A 15,158-nucleotide genomic window follows, 5' to 3' on the forward strand; every position below is an offset into this window, starting at 1 on the left:
AAAAGAATTTGCTTGCTCTATAGAGATAGGAAACATGATGCCCTGTTGCTTGTTCACATAAGGTCAGAGTATAGACTGCACCCTGTATCTCACCATACATGGGCGGCCATGGAAACGTAAGGCTGTGCCTCGTACAAGGAAGGGTCTTGCAGAATAGAGTGCACAACAGCAGCTTACACTCAAAACTGAACTCTGATCACAGGCTAAAAGTATTATCTAAAAAGAAAACCATCTAACCAAAACAGACTTTTTATTTGATCAGAATTACACTCATCAAGGACCTGGCAGTAGTCCCTACCTCTATAGCACCAACTCCTGCGGGGGGCATCTCACCAGCCATCTTGACTGAGCACACAGGCTCTCCACAGACTGGCTCAGGGGGTGTCCTAAGTATGATCTCAGCAGCATCAATGTCCAGGCACACTCGGGGCACAGACTTCTGGCTCAGGCCTGCATTGCTCCACTGCCCCTTCCACCCACAGGGGTCCCACAGCTGGCAGGTAGATCTCTCCTTTCCTGCCCCTGGCAAACCCTGGGGAACCCTTGTGCTTGGTCACAGCTCCTCCTTCTCAGCCTCCTTCTTCCGGAAGGCCGTCAGGATGTTTAAGCTCTTCTGTAGCTCTTCTTTCTTGCTGTCACTCATCTTGTTCTCTATCAGCTTACCGATCCGGGCCATCTCAGAGGCTGGAAAGTCCTCACCTTGGTCCAGGATCTTCCCCATGATCTTCAGGTATTGGCTAGCCCACTTCTTCTCTGTTTCCTTCACACTTAGGAGGCCATCCTGTCCCTGTTTCAAGATGGCCTGTCGGGCCTCTATGCTGGAGGCCTTGATGAACTCGCCTGCCAGGGCATCGTATGCAGGCAGGCACCCAGGCATGCCCAGGTAGACCCCCTGCCCCTTTAGCCAGCGCTGGATGGCTCCAACCTTAACTGCCCCATTGTACAGCACAGGGTTCTCCAAGTCCCCATCCCGGAATAGGTAGAAGACTGGGTAGCTCTCCTTGTCCAGCTTGTACTTCTCACTCAGCTCCATGTTCAGCTTGTCGCCATAGTCTGTGGACAGAAAGCAGACATGAGGAAGGAGCAGAACACTGCTCCAGGGCCCGCTGAGGAAGAGGGGAACTCAAAGCTAATTGAATGTGAAGCTTTGCTGGAGACCTGGGTCTGAGTTCTTTCCTTAGCTGTATGGCTTTACTCTGCCGTTCAGTGATGTTTCTCTTCCTTTGGGTGTTTTGGTTGGTGGGGTTTTTTGGGGGGGGTGGGGGATATCTTCTGAATACCGTGTCCATTACTTGCCAGAACTTGTGGGTGTGAGGGCCCAGTCAAGCTCTGTGACACTGCAGGGAGACCACTGAGGAAGCATGTGGAAGGGTGACATGTTAAATACGTGGTGGTAGCTGGAACCCACCTCTGAGTTCCAGGACAGCCTGTTCTACACAGAGAAACAAGAAAAGACAGAGTAGTAGTCTCCAGGCAAAGTGAAAGTACTAAATCTGTCTTTTTTTTTTAAGGTTTATTATTATACATACGTACACTGTAGCTATCTTCAGACACACCAGAAGAGGGCTTCAGATCTCATTAAGGGTGGTTACCATGTGGTTAGTGGGATTTGAACTCAGGACCTTCAGAAGAGCAGTCAGTGCTCGTACCCACTGAGCCATCTCATCAGCCCCTCTTTCTTTTAATGTTATACATCAGTGTTTTCTCTGCATGTATGTTTGTGTGAGGGTTTCAACTTGAAAACAGATTGCAGACATTTGTGAGCCACCATGTGGGTTCTGAGAACTGAACCCAGGTCCTCTGGAAGAGCAGCAGTGCCCTTAACTGCTAAGCTATCTCTCCAGGCCCCTAGGTCTGGCATTTGACTGCCCCCCATCAACTCTTAAGGATCAGGGCATTGGTCTGTGATGCAGGTGACAGTCCCATAGTACTTCCTTCACAGAGGTATCAACAAAACTTGTGGAAAGCAGCAGTGGTCTGGCCCAGAGTAGACACAGGATCAATGAAGTTACTCTTCACCAAGCTCTGAGGGAACTGACTGGAACTTGAAACAACTGTCTAGCTGCCCTGGAGAAGTGTGCTAGCCAGCTAGCTCTACTGCCACCAGTCCACAGTTGGGAGGACACAGGGAAAGTCCTGGAGCTGCAGGCCTCCCAGCTGAGGTGATCTTAATCCTCAGGTAACAGTCCAGACAGGACTGAAATCTGGTGTCTTCGGATCTCTGAGCTGTCACCACTAGATGCTGGTGACCACCACAATTGTAGAAACTGCCCTTCAATTAGTGGTGGCTCGGGCTCATTCCAGCTAACCACCACAATACAACACTGGCACAGAGACTGAAAGGAAGACAAGGACAGGAGGAAGACACTCCTGTCCTTGCCTTACATGGAGGGACGTGGTTCTGAGGGAACAGGTTTCTGTGGGACAGGCGAGGGTTTGGAAGAGGGGCACTCGCTCTCTCCAGGCGTCATCTGTAGGCTGCTCTGTCTGGGTCAGCACCTGCTAGAGCACAGCTTGCTGCAGGCACCTGGTCCCAACAGACCACAAAACCAGCTTCCTCAGGGGAATGGTTCAGAGGGTTATTTAGTCCCCGTCCCCAGTCATCCTGGACTTGTCCATACCTGAGATCCCCACCTCTGCCACCAAGAGCTCCTCGCTGGAGGCTGAGTTCTCAGCCAGACGCTTGAACTCATCTTGCTTCTCTCCATAGGGGTACTGGGTGTCGAACTTCACCAAGACGAACTTGCTTTTGGGAATGACCTGAGGGCGCACAGAGCTGAGCGAGTCGGGTGTTTAGGGACGTTGAAGGCTAACCCCCTTTCCCAAGGGGCCCCTGTTTAAGAGACTCAGGGAAAGCAAGCCTACACAGGAGAAGCTGTCCTAAGCTAATTACCTTAAAGCTTAGGACATGCTTTCTTTACTGTGTGTCACACTGGGCAGAAGTTCCCACTAGCAAAAGACTGTTGCAGAAGTGGTGGCGCACGCCTTTAATCCAGCACCCAGGAAGCAGAGGTAGGTGGATCTCTGAGTTCCAGGACAGCCTGGTCTACACAGAGAAACAAGGCAAGACAGTTGTGCGTAAACCTTTCCCTCCGATGCTAGGAGACCTATGCCAGCTGTTGTCCCGATAGGTCTGCCATCTCAGGAGGTCCTTCTCGGTAAACACCAAATTAGAAATCTGCTAAAAGCAAACAGCCACATTAAGGCGTCCAGACCACTCAGGCTGTGGAGGTCAGACTTCTGTCAATGTTCCTAAGACCACAATACCTTTTTGCTACTTCTGTCTTAAATTGTCCAGGCCAGAATTCTTTTAAAAAAGATTTATGTTTATGAGTGCTCTATCTACATGTAAACCTGCACACCAGAAGAGGACATCTAAAGTCATTACAGATGGCTGTAATCCACTATGAGAGACTCGAACTCAGGACCTCTGGAAGAGTAGCTGGTGCTTTTAACCGCTGATCCATTGAGCCCGAGGCCAGAATTTTTTATGACATATTTCACAATCTGAATGACTTCAGTTTAGCCAAGTATAATGGTGCTTGTCTATAGTCCCAGCCAGCACGTGGGGCAGGACATAGGTCAGCTCCCAAGAACTAACCCTGATGGATACCTATACCCACTGAACGTTCCTTCCTTACCGTCCTTCTACCCCATCTCTCCTTTGTCTACTCAGAACCACAGCCTTCTGTGTCTCATTTCTTTGCTACCATGTTTTAAAAACTTGTTCACGTTATAACACGTGACAGTACTTCAAGCCTCCCCCCCCCCTTCTTTTGGAGTCAGGGTCTATGTAGTTGAGGCTAGCTTACACTGGTCCTTCTGTCTCGCTTCCCAAGTGCTCATGTGTGTGTCAGCACACCTTGCTTAGCATGCTGGATATTTTTCCCTCCAAGTAAACCACACTATCAAGTAATAGCCGCTTGAGTTGTTTCTTCCCCTTACTATTGTAGATAGCACTGCCCTGAATGTTCACACATGTGTTTTGCTTGAGCACACAGATTCGATTCCAGCTGGTTTTGGACAGCAGTTTTGCCTTCTCATCTTCAACTTTAAAACAATTCCTTTTAATTCTATGTGCATGTGTGGCTGTGTGCATGAGTACAGGTACCAGAGGAGGCCAGCAGGGGGTGCTTGATCCCCCTGGAGCTAGAGTTACAGGCAGCTATGAACCGCCTGACATGGGTACCAGGAGCTGAACTCACATCCTCTGCAAGAACAGTGTTTGCTGTTAACCACTGAACCCTCTCTCCAGCGGCCACCTCCAACCCTTCATGCCTGTAATGCAGTGGTCCCAACTTGTCATTTTTGTCACAAACACTGAAGATAAAAAGAACTTACACCAGGCATGGTGGCGCACGCCTTTAATCCCAGGACTCAGGAGGCAGAGGCAGGTGGATTTCTGAGTTCGAGGCCAGCCTGGTCTACAGAATGAGTTCCAGGACAGCCTGGGCTACACAGAGAAACCCTGTCTAGAATAACCAAAAAACAAACAAACAAAAAAAACCCTTATTTTTGACATTACCTTGGTTTTTCATTTTTAAGGATAACAACACTGCCTGGGGACATGAAAGACAGAAGCCATGGGAACAGGTCTCTGACACCAAAAAGTCCAGAGCTCTAAGGGCCCAGCAGCAGGCGAGACTGAAAATGTAAAGCAGAGCACATCCCTGAGGCCCAGTTGGCCTCGCTTCTGCCTGGAGGCTCCTTCCTGGGTTCTCTTCTCGGCTTCCTCTATCACTCAAGATTCAGTTCAGTTCCCTTCTAGTGGACAGGACTATGCTAGTCACCTATCGCTTCGTTCTCTTAACGCTCTCCTCCCATCTCGATCGGAAACCGTACTGTCATTTCCTGTGCTTTCCACTAAGATGTGTATTTCTAAGAATAAGGACTGTGTTCTAGTGCATTTCTCAAGCCCCCATGTCTGGAATGAACACAACTCTAGGCTTCTTAGAGAGCTGACACTGATGGGTTTCGAGTCAGGGCGGGTTGAAGCAGGGTGGTGCATCAAAAGCCCAGCACAGAATCCCTACCCAGGGGCATACATCTGTAACCACAGGATGGTTGAACACTGAAGTAGAAAGGAGATTATGGCTAATGGAAGGTAGTAGTGGTGTTCTGTACATGTGTTTACGTGTGTGGGTGCCATGGGATGATTGAGGTCAGAGGATAATTTGTGGGAGTCTGTTCTTTCCCCTGACCACGTAGGTCCAGAGGATTGAACTCTGGCCACCAGGCTTGGTGGAAGCTTGCTGAGCCATCTCACGGGCCCTTCAATGGCTTTAAGACAAGGTCATTAAGTTTCCTAGATTGGCCTTGAACTTTTGACCTTTCTGTCTCTCCCTCCCCAGTGTGACACTATGACTGGCTGAAATTCTGTATTCACTGAAAAAAGAATCTGCTAAGAGCGCATCATGCCCCAGACACCATTCTAAATGGACACAGCAGTGACCAACACTGGGCCTCTCTGATGGAGCCTTCTAGTGATGGTCGGAAAGAGCCATGAGGAAATAGTTTTCTTTTTTAAGTTGGAGATCACTGAAAGGCGAGGCATGTAACAAGATTCCTGGACAAAACACCAGGAGGCGCCCTTTGTCTTTTAAGAGAACAGTCAGAATGAGGAACTGAGAACACAGAAGGGGACTCTAAAGGCGCCTGTGTTGAGGGGTTGGACAGGGCTGTTTTGGAAAGGGTTGCTGTTAGGACCCCCCCTATACCTGTTAAGACACCTGTTCACTCATGGGAACGCAACTCATCTGGTATGCTGTGTAGAGAGTCAGAAAAATACATCAGGTACTTCAGGGCATTGGTGGCACACGCCTTCAAACCCAGCACTAGGGAGAGTGGCAGAGGCAGGCAGATCTCTCTGAGTTCGAGGCCCGTCTGCTCTACAGAGCTAGTTCCAGGACAGCCAAAGTTACAAAGAAAAGCCCTGTTTAAAAAAAAAAACAAAAACAAAAACAAAAAAATAAAAATCATATCAGGTACTTCATAAACATGTCATCGTCTATGAAATATGAATGAGAAGCTGAAAACGGCAAGGAGTGCCCTCACGGGTACCAACAGGTCAATCTGGGCAACTGAGAAAGCGAGGGGACAAGAGAAGTTAACATTTAACCTAAGACAGAGCCACGAGAAGTAACCTATTCCAAAGATGGCAAAGAATGTTCCAGTCACAAGGAACGGCCACTGCGGATGGACTAACAGCTGTGAGCTAGGGGCAGTCAGAGAGAAGGCTTGTGTTGCCTGGAGACGATTGGAAAAGGGGGCAAATGACTAGGAAATGAGATGGAATAAGGGTCGTTCCTTGCTTGCTACTATATTAAGTAGAATCTCATGGTGCTGCCTGGTGGCCTGTGGGGTTAAGGGGGGGAGGGAGATGACACCCTCAGGGCAGATCCTTAAAGATGGAGAAGCAGGGAGCTGGTGAGAAGGCTCAGTGGTTAAGAGTGCCAACTGCTCTTCTGAAGGTCCTGAGTTCAAATCCCAGCAACCAAACAGTGGCTCACAACCATCCGTAACAAAATCTGATGCCCTCTTCTGAAGTGTCTGAAGACAGCTACAGTGTACTTACATATAATAAATAAATCTTTAAAAAAAAAAGATGGAGAAGCAGCAACTGACTAAACCCATGGTGCAAAATGTCCTTTTTATTCACACTTGGACTGTGGTATTACTAGGTTGCTATATAGGTTGGATGGATGACTAATAAGATGCTTAATTTTTTTTAATTAAAAAAAAATACAAACTTGAATGGGTTACACGTGTGTGGGGGGGGGGGTTCCTAACAGCAACCCTTTCCAAAACAGCCCTGTCCAACCCCTCAACACAGGCGCCTTTAGAGTCCCCTTCTGCGTTCTCAGTTCCTCATTCTGACACAATAAGAAAATGACCAAGTCTCTCCGCGCTAAGCCCAATAGAGGAACTAAGAAGATTCTGGTAACTAGAGACATGCACGAAGAACTGAGTCCAGAGGCCACTGCACTCAGCCTGCAACATTTCCACCGTCCATTTGCTCAGTCTTCGAAACCAATTTTTGTTTTAAAATAAATAAAATTGCTGAGGGTAGTGTAGTTTCTTACATGCCTTGACCGGGTTTTGTTCATTTCGTACTCCACTCCCCCAAGATGCTCTCTACAGGTGGGAGCCCTGCAATCTTTTTAACCCTTGCACTTTGTAGGGGGGCCGTGTGCGGTCTGAACCCGGTTTGCACATGGCCAAGAACGCTACAATCCATCCTCCGAGGAGCAGACTGGCATGCTAACCCAGTTCTCTCGGCCATCTCCACCCCATCCGAGAGCCTAGGAGCGTAGACCTCGCCCCGCCCTCCGGTCTTCCACTTGTGACTCGTGGATTGGATCTTTCCTATCATTGTCTTTTTCCCCAGTTGATAAAGGAAAAGGGACACTTGGTTCCCTTTGACTGCGCTTTGGTAGCTTTTTGTAAAAAAACAGATGTAGCGAGTACCGGGGTTGCAAGGATGCCGGGTGGTCAGGGTGCGCCCCTGCTCTGTCGACACTGGGCCTATAGGATGGTGGGGCGTGTAGGGATGGTCCCCAAGGACTGCCTGCTGCTGCCACCCCTCCGGGCCCAACGTCCCCGTGGGCTCGCGCTGCCACGGGCGTCTATCTGCACCTGCGCACGATCCCCGTCGCCCGCCGCCCTCATTACCTTGTAGAAAGTGACTGTGTCCAAGGGAAGGGCACCCTTCGTGTGTAGGCCGCTGCCGCCGTGCGGAGCAAAGAGGAGCAGCAGGCCCAGGAGCACGGACAGCAGTGGGGAGAGAGAAGCAGCGCCAGACACCCCGGCGGCGGCGGCCATCACGCCGGATGGTGGGAGCGGGAGAGACAGGCAAGCTACAGGCGGAGCGCTCCGAGTGGGCGGTCACGTCACGGGGAGGGCCGTCCTGCCGGCGGCGCGCATGAACGCAAGCGGCCACCGCCAGAGCGAGATGCTCCGGCCGCCTCCGGGGTGGAAGGGAGGGGCCGCGGAGGGGCGGGGCAGAGAGAGGGAGCGGCTGCGCATGCGTCGTAGGCGGAGCGGCGAGCGGGCGGGGTCGCGGGACGGGACGGGCCTGCCGCGCACGCGCACGCGCACGCGCACGCGCACTTGGCGACACTCGGCTAGGCCGTGTTCCGCTGCGTTCTCGCGGGAGGCGCCGCTTCGACCCTTCCCCTCGTTGCCCTCTCTCTCGCCTCGGAAGAAGACGTGGCGGCGTCCCTTCCTTCCCTGCGCTGGGCGGTCCTGCGGTCTCAAGAGACCCGCCGCCTCCCTCGGTTAGTCAGCTGTTTGTCACTGGTAGTCGCTGTCCTGCCCTTGTAGACCCCCGGTTGCAGCTCTGGTCAGGCCCGCGGGGACACTTAGGCAATGTGGCCTCCCATGTCGCAGGAGGTTGGGGAAAAGGCCTATTCGCCTTCGTGCTTTTTGGTCAAGTGTTGGTGGGTGGCACAGGCCTAATTTCAGCACGAGGCAGGGGGGTGACAAGACCAGGCTGGGCTGTCCCGTTTTCAAGGACTAGCTTATGGTACGTTCTGATTGTCTTCAGCACAGGGATAAAGGCTCGAAGGAATTCCTTATTGGAGACGACAGAGGGATCGTGGCCAGCAGGCTGTGTGAGCCAGCACAGGACATTCAATCCCAGTGCTAGCTGGGAAAACTGGCAGGCTGGTCTCTGAGTTGGAAGCCAAACCTCATCCATATACTGTGTTCCTGGAACTAGTACCTTCCACATCTAAGTTCCGTCCTTAGCACCCAAGGGGGAAAGCACAACTTTAATCACACCACTCCAAAGGCCAAGGGTGGCGAACCTGAGTTCAAGGCCAGCCTGGTCTACAGAGTGAGTTCTAGGCTATTCAAAGTCAACAAGGGTCTTCGAAAGACAGACACAAAACAGGCTGGGTGTGGACTACTTGCCAGTACTGGGGAGGCAAGGAGGATGCCCAAATTGGGGGGGCGGGGGGAAGGAAAAAGAGCGAATGATGAATGAAGATAGGTTGGTCAGTGGCCTATCCATGTATACAAATCTACATTCGCGTGCACACACACACACACACACACCTGTAGAATCATGAAAAAGCTAGACCATGTTGTGCTTTTTTTTTCCCTCTTTTTTTTATTACTGTTAAATCTCAAACCCTAGGTGAGACAAACGGCTGTGGTGACTAACATCAAAGTGGACCTGGCCATGAGGTTCTCCCAGAATCCCTCAGGGTATGACAGGCATGCCCTGCTCCCTACCCTAAACTTCTCCAGTCCAAGGGCTGGGCTGCCCTTCCTCCAGCCGCCTTTCCCTATAATAATCCAGCCATTTAAGCTATGGCAGTCTCTTGGTCAGTGTCTTGGCCCAGGCTGCCCCTCTTAACTGGGACTCTCCTCCCCTCTCTCCTCCCTTCCCCCTCTCTCCACATGGCTCATGGTCATGTTCACTCCGGACTGTGGTCTTCCTTTTTTAGCTACAATAAACTTCCTCCTCCATCATCCCTAGGAGCAGCCCTTCTATAAAAAGCACAGCTTATTACAGCTGCTGCCTTATGACCACCCCTCTAATAGACAGCTAGGTGCCCTGCATTTGACTGGCCGTACTGACCTTGACATCTAGCACAGACTGTGCAAGTATGATGCACCACTGGTCATTCTGCCGCAGTGTGACACGGCTATGTAGGTCCTTCTTTTTGACTTGTGTGTGTGGTATCCAGACTGCTATCCACCCAGTAAGTATTAAAATCTTTCCTCCCCATCTCGTGCCCTTTCCAAATCCCTGCAGAGGTATATCCCGCCTTTGAAGAACCTGTATTACGAGTCCGTCCTGCTCACGTGTGTCAGCACAGTATCTGGGAGATACTTGGTGAGCATGACTTTGAAAAGTAGGGAGCACTCATGAAGCAGTAGGAATCAGGATGTGGTACCGCACGCTGAGCACTGTGAACCTATGTAAAGGCAAACTCAGGAGCGGGGGCAAAATAAAGTCTCTCACTGACCTGAGGGGTTTACAGCCACCAGAGGCCTCCATTGGAGTGTTGCCAGATTTGTGTATGAAAACATTCCATAGAGATGAAGAAATGGCTGGGTGTGGCTTTAGTCCCAAGCCTTCCTGGGAAGGAGAGTGCCTGAGACCTGAGGAAACCTGAGGACTTTGGAATAAGCAATATCCTCGAAGTGGACTAAGTCGTGTGCCTCCAGTGCACTGTAATTGCATTTGGAGAGAGAATTACAGTAATTACAGAAATAGTTAAACCTAAATGAAATCCAACAGCGGGGGCCCAATCCAGTGGGCCTCGTGTCCCTTTATGAAAAAGAGATTACAACTGGACATGATGGCCAGCGCCTTTGATCCCAGCACTCAGGCGAAGGCAGGTGGGGCCCTGTAAGTGGGAAGCCAGCCTGGTCAACCTGGGTTGTATCGCTATAAAAATGAATGAATGAAGAGAATGCATCAGAAGGGAGAAGACTGAGGCTGAGGGCAGTGGGTAGCTCTCGCAGTATTTAAAGGAGGTGAGAGAAGTTCCTGGAAATTAGGAATGGCCTAGGGAGTAGGGTGGGAAGGGGAGTGGCGGGGATCTGGGAAGAGCTGGAGGAGGAAGGTAAATGTGCTCAAAATGTACAGGGCTCTCAAAGAACAAACAGTACTTGTTTTAAGAAGTGCCTCAAGCCGGGCATGGTGGCGCACGCCTTTAATCCCAGCACTCGGGAGGCAGAGGCAGGCAGATTTCTGAGTTCGAGGCCAGCCTGGTCTACAGAGTGAGTTCCAGGACAGCCAGGGCTACACAGAGAAACCCTGTCTCGAACCCCCCCCAAAAAAAAGTGCCTCGGTTGGGCCTGGGTGGAAGCTGAGTTGTAGGCCGTGTGTATAACGTTCCATCCTCAAGTGTGTCACTGAAGAAAAGTGCAATCAAGAAGCTTTGGCAGGAGGTCTGGACTTGGTGGCGTACCCCTTTAATCCCAGAACTCTTGAAGGCAGAGGCAGGCAGTGTGAGTTTAAGAACAGCCTGGTCAATAAAGCAAGTTTCAGGCGAGTGGAGTGCCACACAGTGAGACCCTGTCCATAGAAGAGACTTTGTAAGTCTTTGGTAGACAAATAGATTGAGATAGAAGTAAGAACCTTATGAGCTCACTCTGCTGGGTAGAACTGCTGCTCTCAGGCTGTGCAACACTCTGACCACACACTGAGGCTAAGTTCCAAGGAAAAATGACTCTACGACATGTTCACACAAGTTAACAACTGCTGTCTGCCGCCACACCAGGATATATGAAGTGATAAATCATTCCTTTTGTGTGAATAAACAATGCTCCCTGCCTGTCACTATCAAATCAAATCAGAGACTGTACTCATGAACTTATCTGTTGCATCGGGTATAACCCCTCACGTAGCACTGTACAGAGTTCCCCCATTTTGGCCAATCACTTGTCATGAGCCTTATCTAAGAAACTGGCTGAAGTGAAAGACTGTTCTGAGACTCCAAGTGTAACCTCTCTATCCTGTGGTGCTCTGTCCGCTTCAGATCAGCAGTTGAAATGGCCAGACACCTGGGCCTGTACTGAACGCCGAGCCGGAACAGCTGTGTCTGTGTCTAGTCAGCCCCTACAGGATTGAGATTGTGTCAGTTCAACTTCAGGAGAGCTTCCCTGAACCCTGCAGCACCTGTAACCCCTGTGGCCATTCTGTAATTGGTATAAATATATCATTGTATGACAGGGTGATGTGTGATCTAAGAGTTAATACTGTTCACTAATCCTGGCATTAAAGGACCCGTGATTGCTAGGATCCTGAACTCAGAACTGCTTGTAAAGTTGCAGCCAATGGAACTGATGTAGCTCTGAGAATGTATTTGCATAAGAGGAAATCCAGGTGCTGCTGGATATGACCTTAGAAGAGGAGAGGATGTTTAACCTGGTTACTGGGCTACACCACCTTCTTCAGTGGGGCAGATGGGGAGTACAGGACTACGTGTGCTGGGACATGCAGGTCGGGGAGCGGGGGTGGGGGGAAGGGAGAGTGATCCCACTCCTGCTGATCTCAGGAAGAGGTTTCTGGGGTTTGGACATGCTTTGACCCCATTCTTGCTCCTGGCTCCACGGGAAGAAGAATTACTTCCATTAGATTATCTCCATTACATTGACCTGTATTTTCTTGATTGCTAATTGATGTAGGAGGTCCCAGTCCGCTGTGGACGGTTCCATTCCTAGGTAGGAGGTCCCAGTCCGCTGTGGGCAGTTCCATTCCTAGGTAGGAGGTCCCAGTCCACTGTGGGCGGTGGCTAGCTGACAAGGAGCCTGGCAGTAACCTGGTAAAAAGTTGTTCCTTAATGGTTTCTGTTCAAGTTCTTGCCTTGAGTTTCTGCCTTATCTTCCCTAGATAATGCACTGTAAAGTATGAGATGAACTAAACCCATCCATCTCAAATTGTCTTTAGTCATGATGTTTATCACAGGGACAGAAAGCCAACTAATACACATTATAAAGAATTTAGCGGGGCTGGTGAGATGGCTCAGTGGGTAAGAGCACCCGACTGCTCTTCCGAAGGTCCAGAGTTCAAATCCCAGCAAACCACATGGTGGCTCACAACCATCCGTAACGAGATCTGACTCCCTCTTCTGGAGTGTCTGAAGACAGCTACAATGTACTTCCATATAATAATAAATAAATAAATAAATAAATAAATAAATAAATCTTTAAAAAAAAAAAAAAAAAGAATTTAGCTAGTCTGGTCTACAGAGTACGTTTCAGGACAGCCAGGGCTACACAGAGAAACTCAGTTTCTAGAAACAAACATGCCGGGCAGTGGAGGCACACACCTTTAAGCCCAGCATTCGGAAGGCAGAGGCAGGTGGATTCCTGAGTTCAAGGCCAGCCTGGTCTACAAAGTGAGTTCCAGGACAGCCTGGTCTACAAAGTGAGTTCCAGGACAGCCTGGGCTATACAAAGAAACCCTGTCTCAGAAAAAAAAGAGAGAGAGAAAATGAGCTACACAAATTAATAAGGTAAAAGAGGGGGTCTAGGGATGTAGCTCAGTTTTTTAAGACTTTAATCCCAGCACTTGCAAGGAAGAGTCAGGGGATCTGAGTTCAAGGCCAACCTGGTCTACAGAGTGAGTTTCAGGTCAGCCAAGGCTTTTTGTAGCCTCTCTGTGTAGCCTTGGCCATTTCTCCAGCCCCCAAGCTGGGTTTGAACTCACAGATCCACCAGCCTCTGCCTCTCAAGTTCTGGGATTAAAGTCATGCACCACCTGGTTAAAATTAGGTTTTGGAAGAAACGTAGAAAGTGGATTTGTTGGAGGCAGGGTATTGACACCTCTGCTATGAATTGCATTGCAAAAACAATTGCTTTAGCGATTCCTTTGAGTGATCTGACGTGGAAAGTGTTTACACACACTGGCTGTTGGATGGAGGTAAATGGAGGGGCATGCTAACAGATGCAGCAGCACAAAGCCTACAAGAGGGGACAAGTGCCACAGCATTTAAGATCCGCAGAGTTTGCTCCACTGACTTCCCTAGTAGCTATTGCCAAGGCTAACACTTGTGCTCAGGACTGCCTTGAGGGTCCACGAAATGAATGAGTTTGAAATGGGAATACTTGCAGTTATTGATAGCGTTTGGGTTTTTGGTTGGTGGCTGTGGTTCCTTTAGTTGTATATGTGTGTGTGTGTGTGTGTGTGTGTGTGTGTGTGTGTGTTTTGTTTGTTTTTGTGTTTTGAAGGATTCTATTTGTTGAAGTGTGGATGACGGCTATGGAAAGGGTCCTGGTACAGAATCACTTAAGGCCTCATTCATGCTAATTCAGAACCAGCACACAAGAAATGTACGCAGATAGGCACCTTATAGTTTGGCCCATAGGTCAGGTATGCCTAGAATCCCCATGCTGTAAAGATTCCTACGCCGGGCAGTGGTGGCTCACACCTTTAATCCCAGCACTTGGGAGACAGAAGCAGGCAGATTTCTGAGTTCGAGGTCAGCCTGGCCTACATACAGAGTGAGTTCCAGGACAACCAGGACTATACAGAGAAACCCTGTCTTGAAAAAAACTGGAAAAAAAAAGATTCCTATAACCCAATAAAGTCTACAGGAACCACAAAGCAGATCCTGCCCATATGGGTTTTGCTGGGAGCCAGGCTGACATCTCGAGAACACTGAGCTGTAGCCAGACTAGGAACCTGACCTGACCATGCACACATCAAGGGCACAGACTATGCCAAGTTTTCACTACTGGCAGCAATATGTGCAGGTTCCTACAGGAAACTGGCCTGGAACTTACAGAGATCTGCCTGCATCTGCCTCCTGAGTGCCGGGTGGGATTAAAGTCATGTACAACCATGCACAGCTAAATTTGTTGTTTTTAAAATTTATTTATGTTATTTATATGAGTACACTGTTGCTCTCTTCAGTTATACCAGAATGGTTGTGAGCCACCATAAGGTTGCTGGTAATGAAACTCAGGACCTCTAGAAGAACAGTTAGTGGTTTTAACTGCTGAGCCATCTTTCCAGCCACAAATTTGGTTTTGTTTTTTTGTTTGTTTGTTTGTTTGTTTGTTTTGGGTTTTTTGGTTTGGTTTAGTTTGGTTTGGTTTGGTTTTTCGAGACAGGGTTTCTCTGTGTAGCCCTGGCTGTCCTGGAACTCACTCTGTAGACCAGGCTGGCCTCGAACTCAGAAATCAACCTGCCTCTGCCTCCCAAGTGCTGGGATTAAAGGCATGCGTCACCACACCTGGCTTAAATTTGTTATTTTTATATCATGAAATTTCTTACCAATTACTCTGTTCAAATTTTAGATACAATTAATGTAGTTATTCACTCCAAGAGAATACATTAGTCTGGTATGATTTTTTTTTTATACACCCATTTCAGCTTAGTGGCTGTCCAGATACACACTCTCTGGGCAGTTCATTCTAAAATCCTGCTTCAGATGAGTTAAGTCCCTTGATTTCTAGTTGCAAGTTCTACCCACTCCTCAAAAAACATGGCCTAGAAGTACACACCAGTAGTCCCAGTACTTGGGGCTGAGGCAGGAAGATAGTGGGTTTGAGACCAGTTTGGGCTACAAACATACATATATACATCTCAGAAAAAAAATCCCCAACAATAAAAAATATTTTTCAATTTAAGAAAATGTTTTCATTATTAACCAGTTTTCTGTCAAATTTCCATTTTTTCATGAAATTTTAAA

At 49.1% G+C, this 15,158-nt stretch overlaps 2 protein-coding genes across 3 annotated transcripts in view; one reads left to right on the forward strand and one right to left on the reverse strand.

Annotated features, from left to right (window-relative positions):
- Nucleotides 1–233: 233 nt before the first annotated feature.
- Nucleotides 234–7,955, reverse strand: Erp29 (endoplasmic reticulum protein 29). The gene is made up of 3 exons (NM_026129.2): nt 7,672–7,955; nt 2,622–2,760; nt 234–1,053 (listed from the first exon to the last, which is right to left on the reverse strand). Exons 1-3 carry the CDS (start codon nt 7,819–7,821, stop codon nt 554–556), a joined length of 789 nt encoding a protein of 262 aa, NP_080405.1. The 5' UTR covers nt 7,822–7,955; the 3' UTR covers nt 234–553.
- A 105-nt stretch (nt 7,956–8,060) lies between these two features.
- Tmem116 (transmembrane protein 116) overlaps nt 8,061–15,158 on the forward strand; it is a 65,609-nt gene continuing 58,511 nt past the window's right edge. Inside the window, exon 1 of one of the 2 annotated variants that reach the window (XM_030254899.1) lies at nt 8,061–8,276. The gene's annotated coding sequence lies outside the window, so the exon portion shown is untranslated. The remainder of the gene's footprint in view (nt 8,277–15,158) is intronic. The other variant, NM_029912.2, reaches the window with a different exon arrangement.

The sequence above is a fragment of the Mus musculus genome, chromosome 5 (assembly GCF_000001635.26).
Source record: "Mus musculus strain C57BL/6J chromosome 5, GRCm38.p6 C57BL/6J".
NCBI lineage: Eukaryota > Metazoa > Chordata > Mammalia > Rodentia > Muridae > Mus > Mus musculus.

Coding starts and splice junctions, on each gene's coding strand:
- Erp29 (NM_026129.2), bottom strand. CDS start 7,821: ATGGCCGCCGCCGCCGGGGTGTCTGGCGCTGCTTCTCTCTCCCCACTG. Junction 2,761..7,671: donor ACACAGTCACTTTCTACAAG/GTAATGAGGGCG, acceptor GTGCGCCCTCAG/GTCATTCCCAAAAGCAAGTT. Junction 1,054..2,621: donor GGCAGAGGTGGGGATCTCAG/GTATGGACAAGT, acceptor TTCTGTCCACAG/ACTATGGCGACAAGCTGAAC.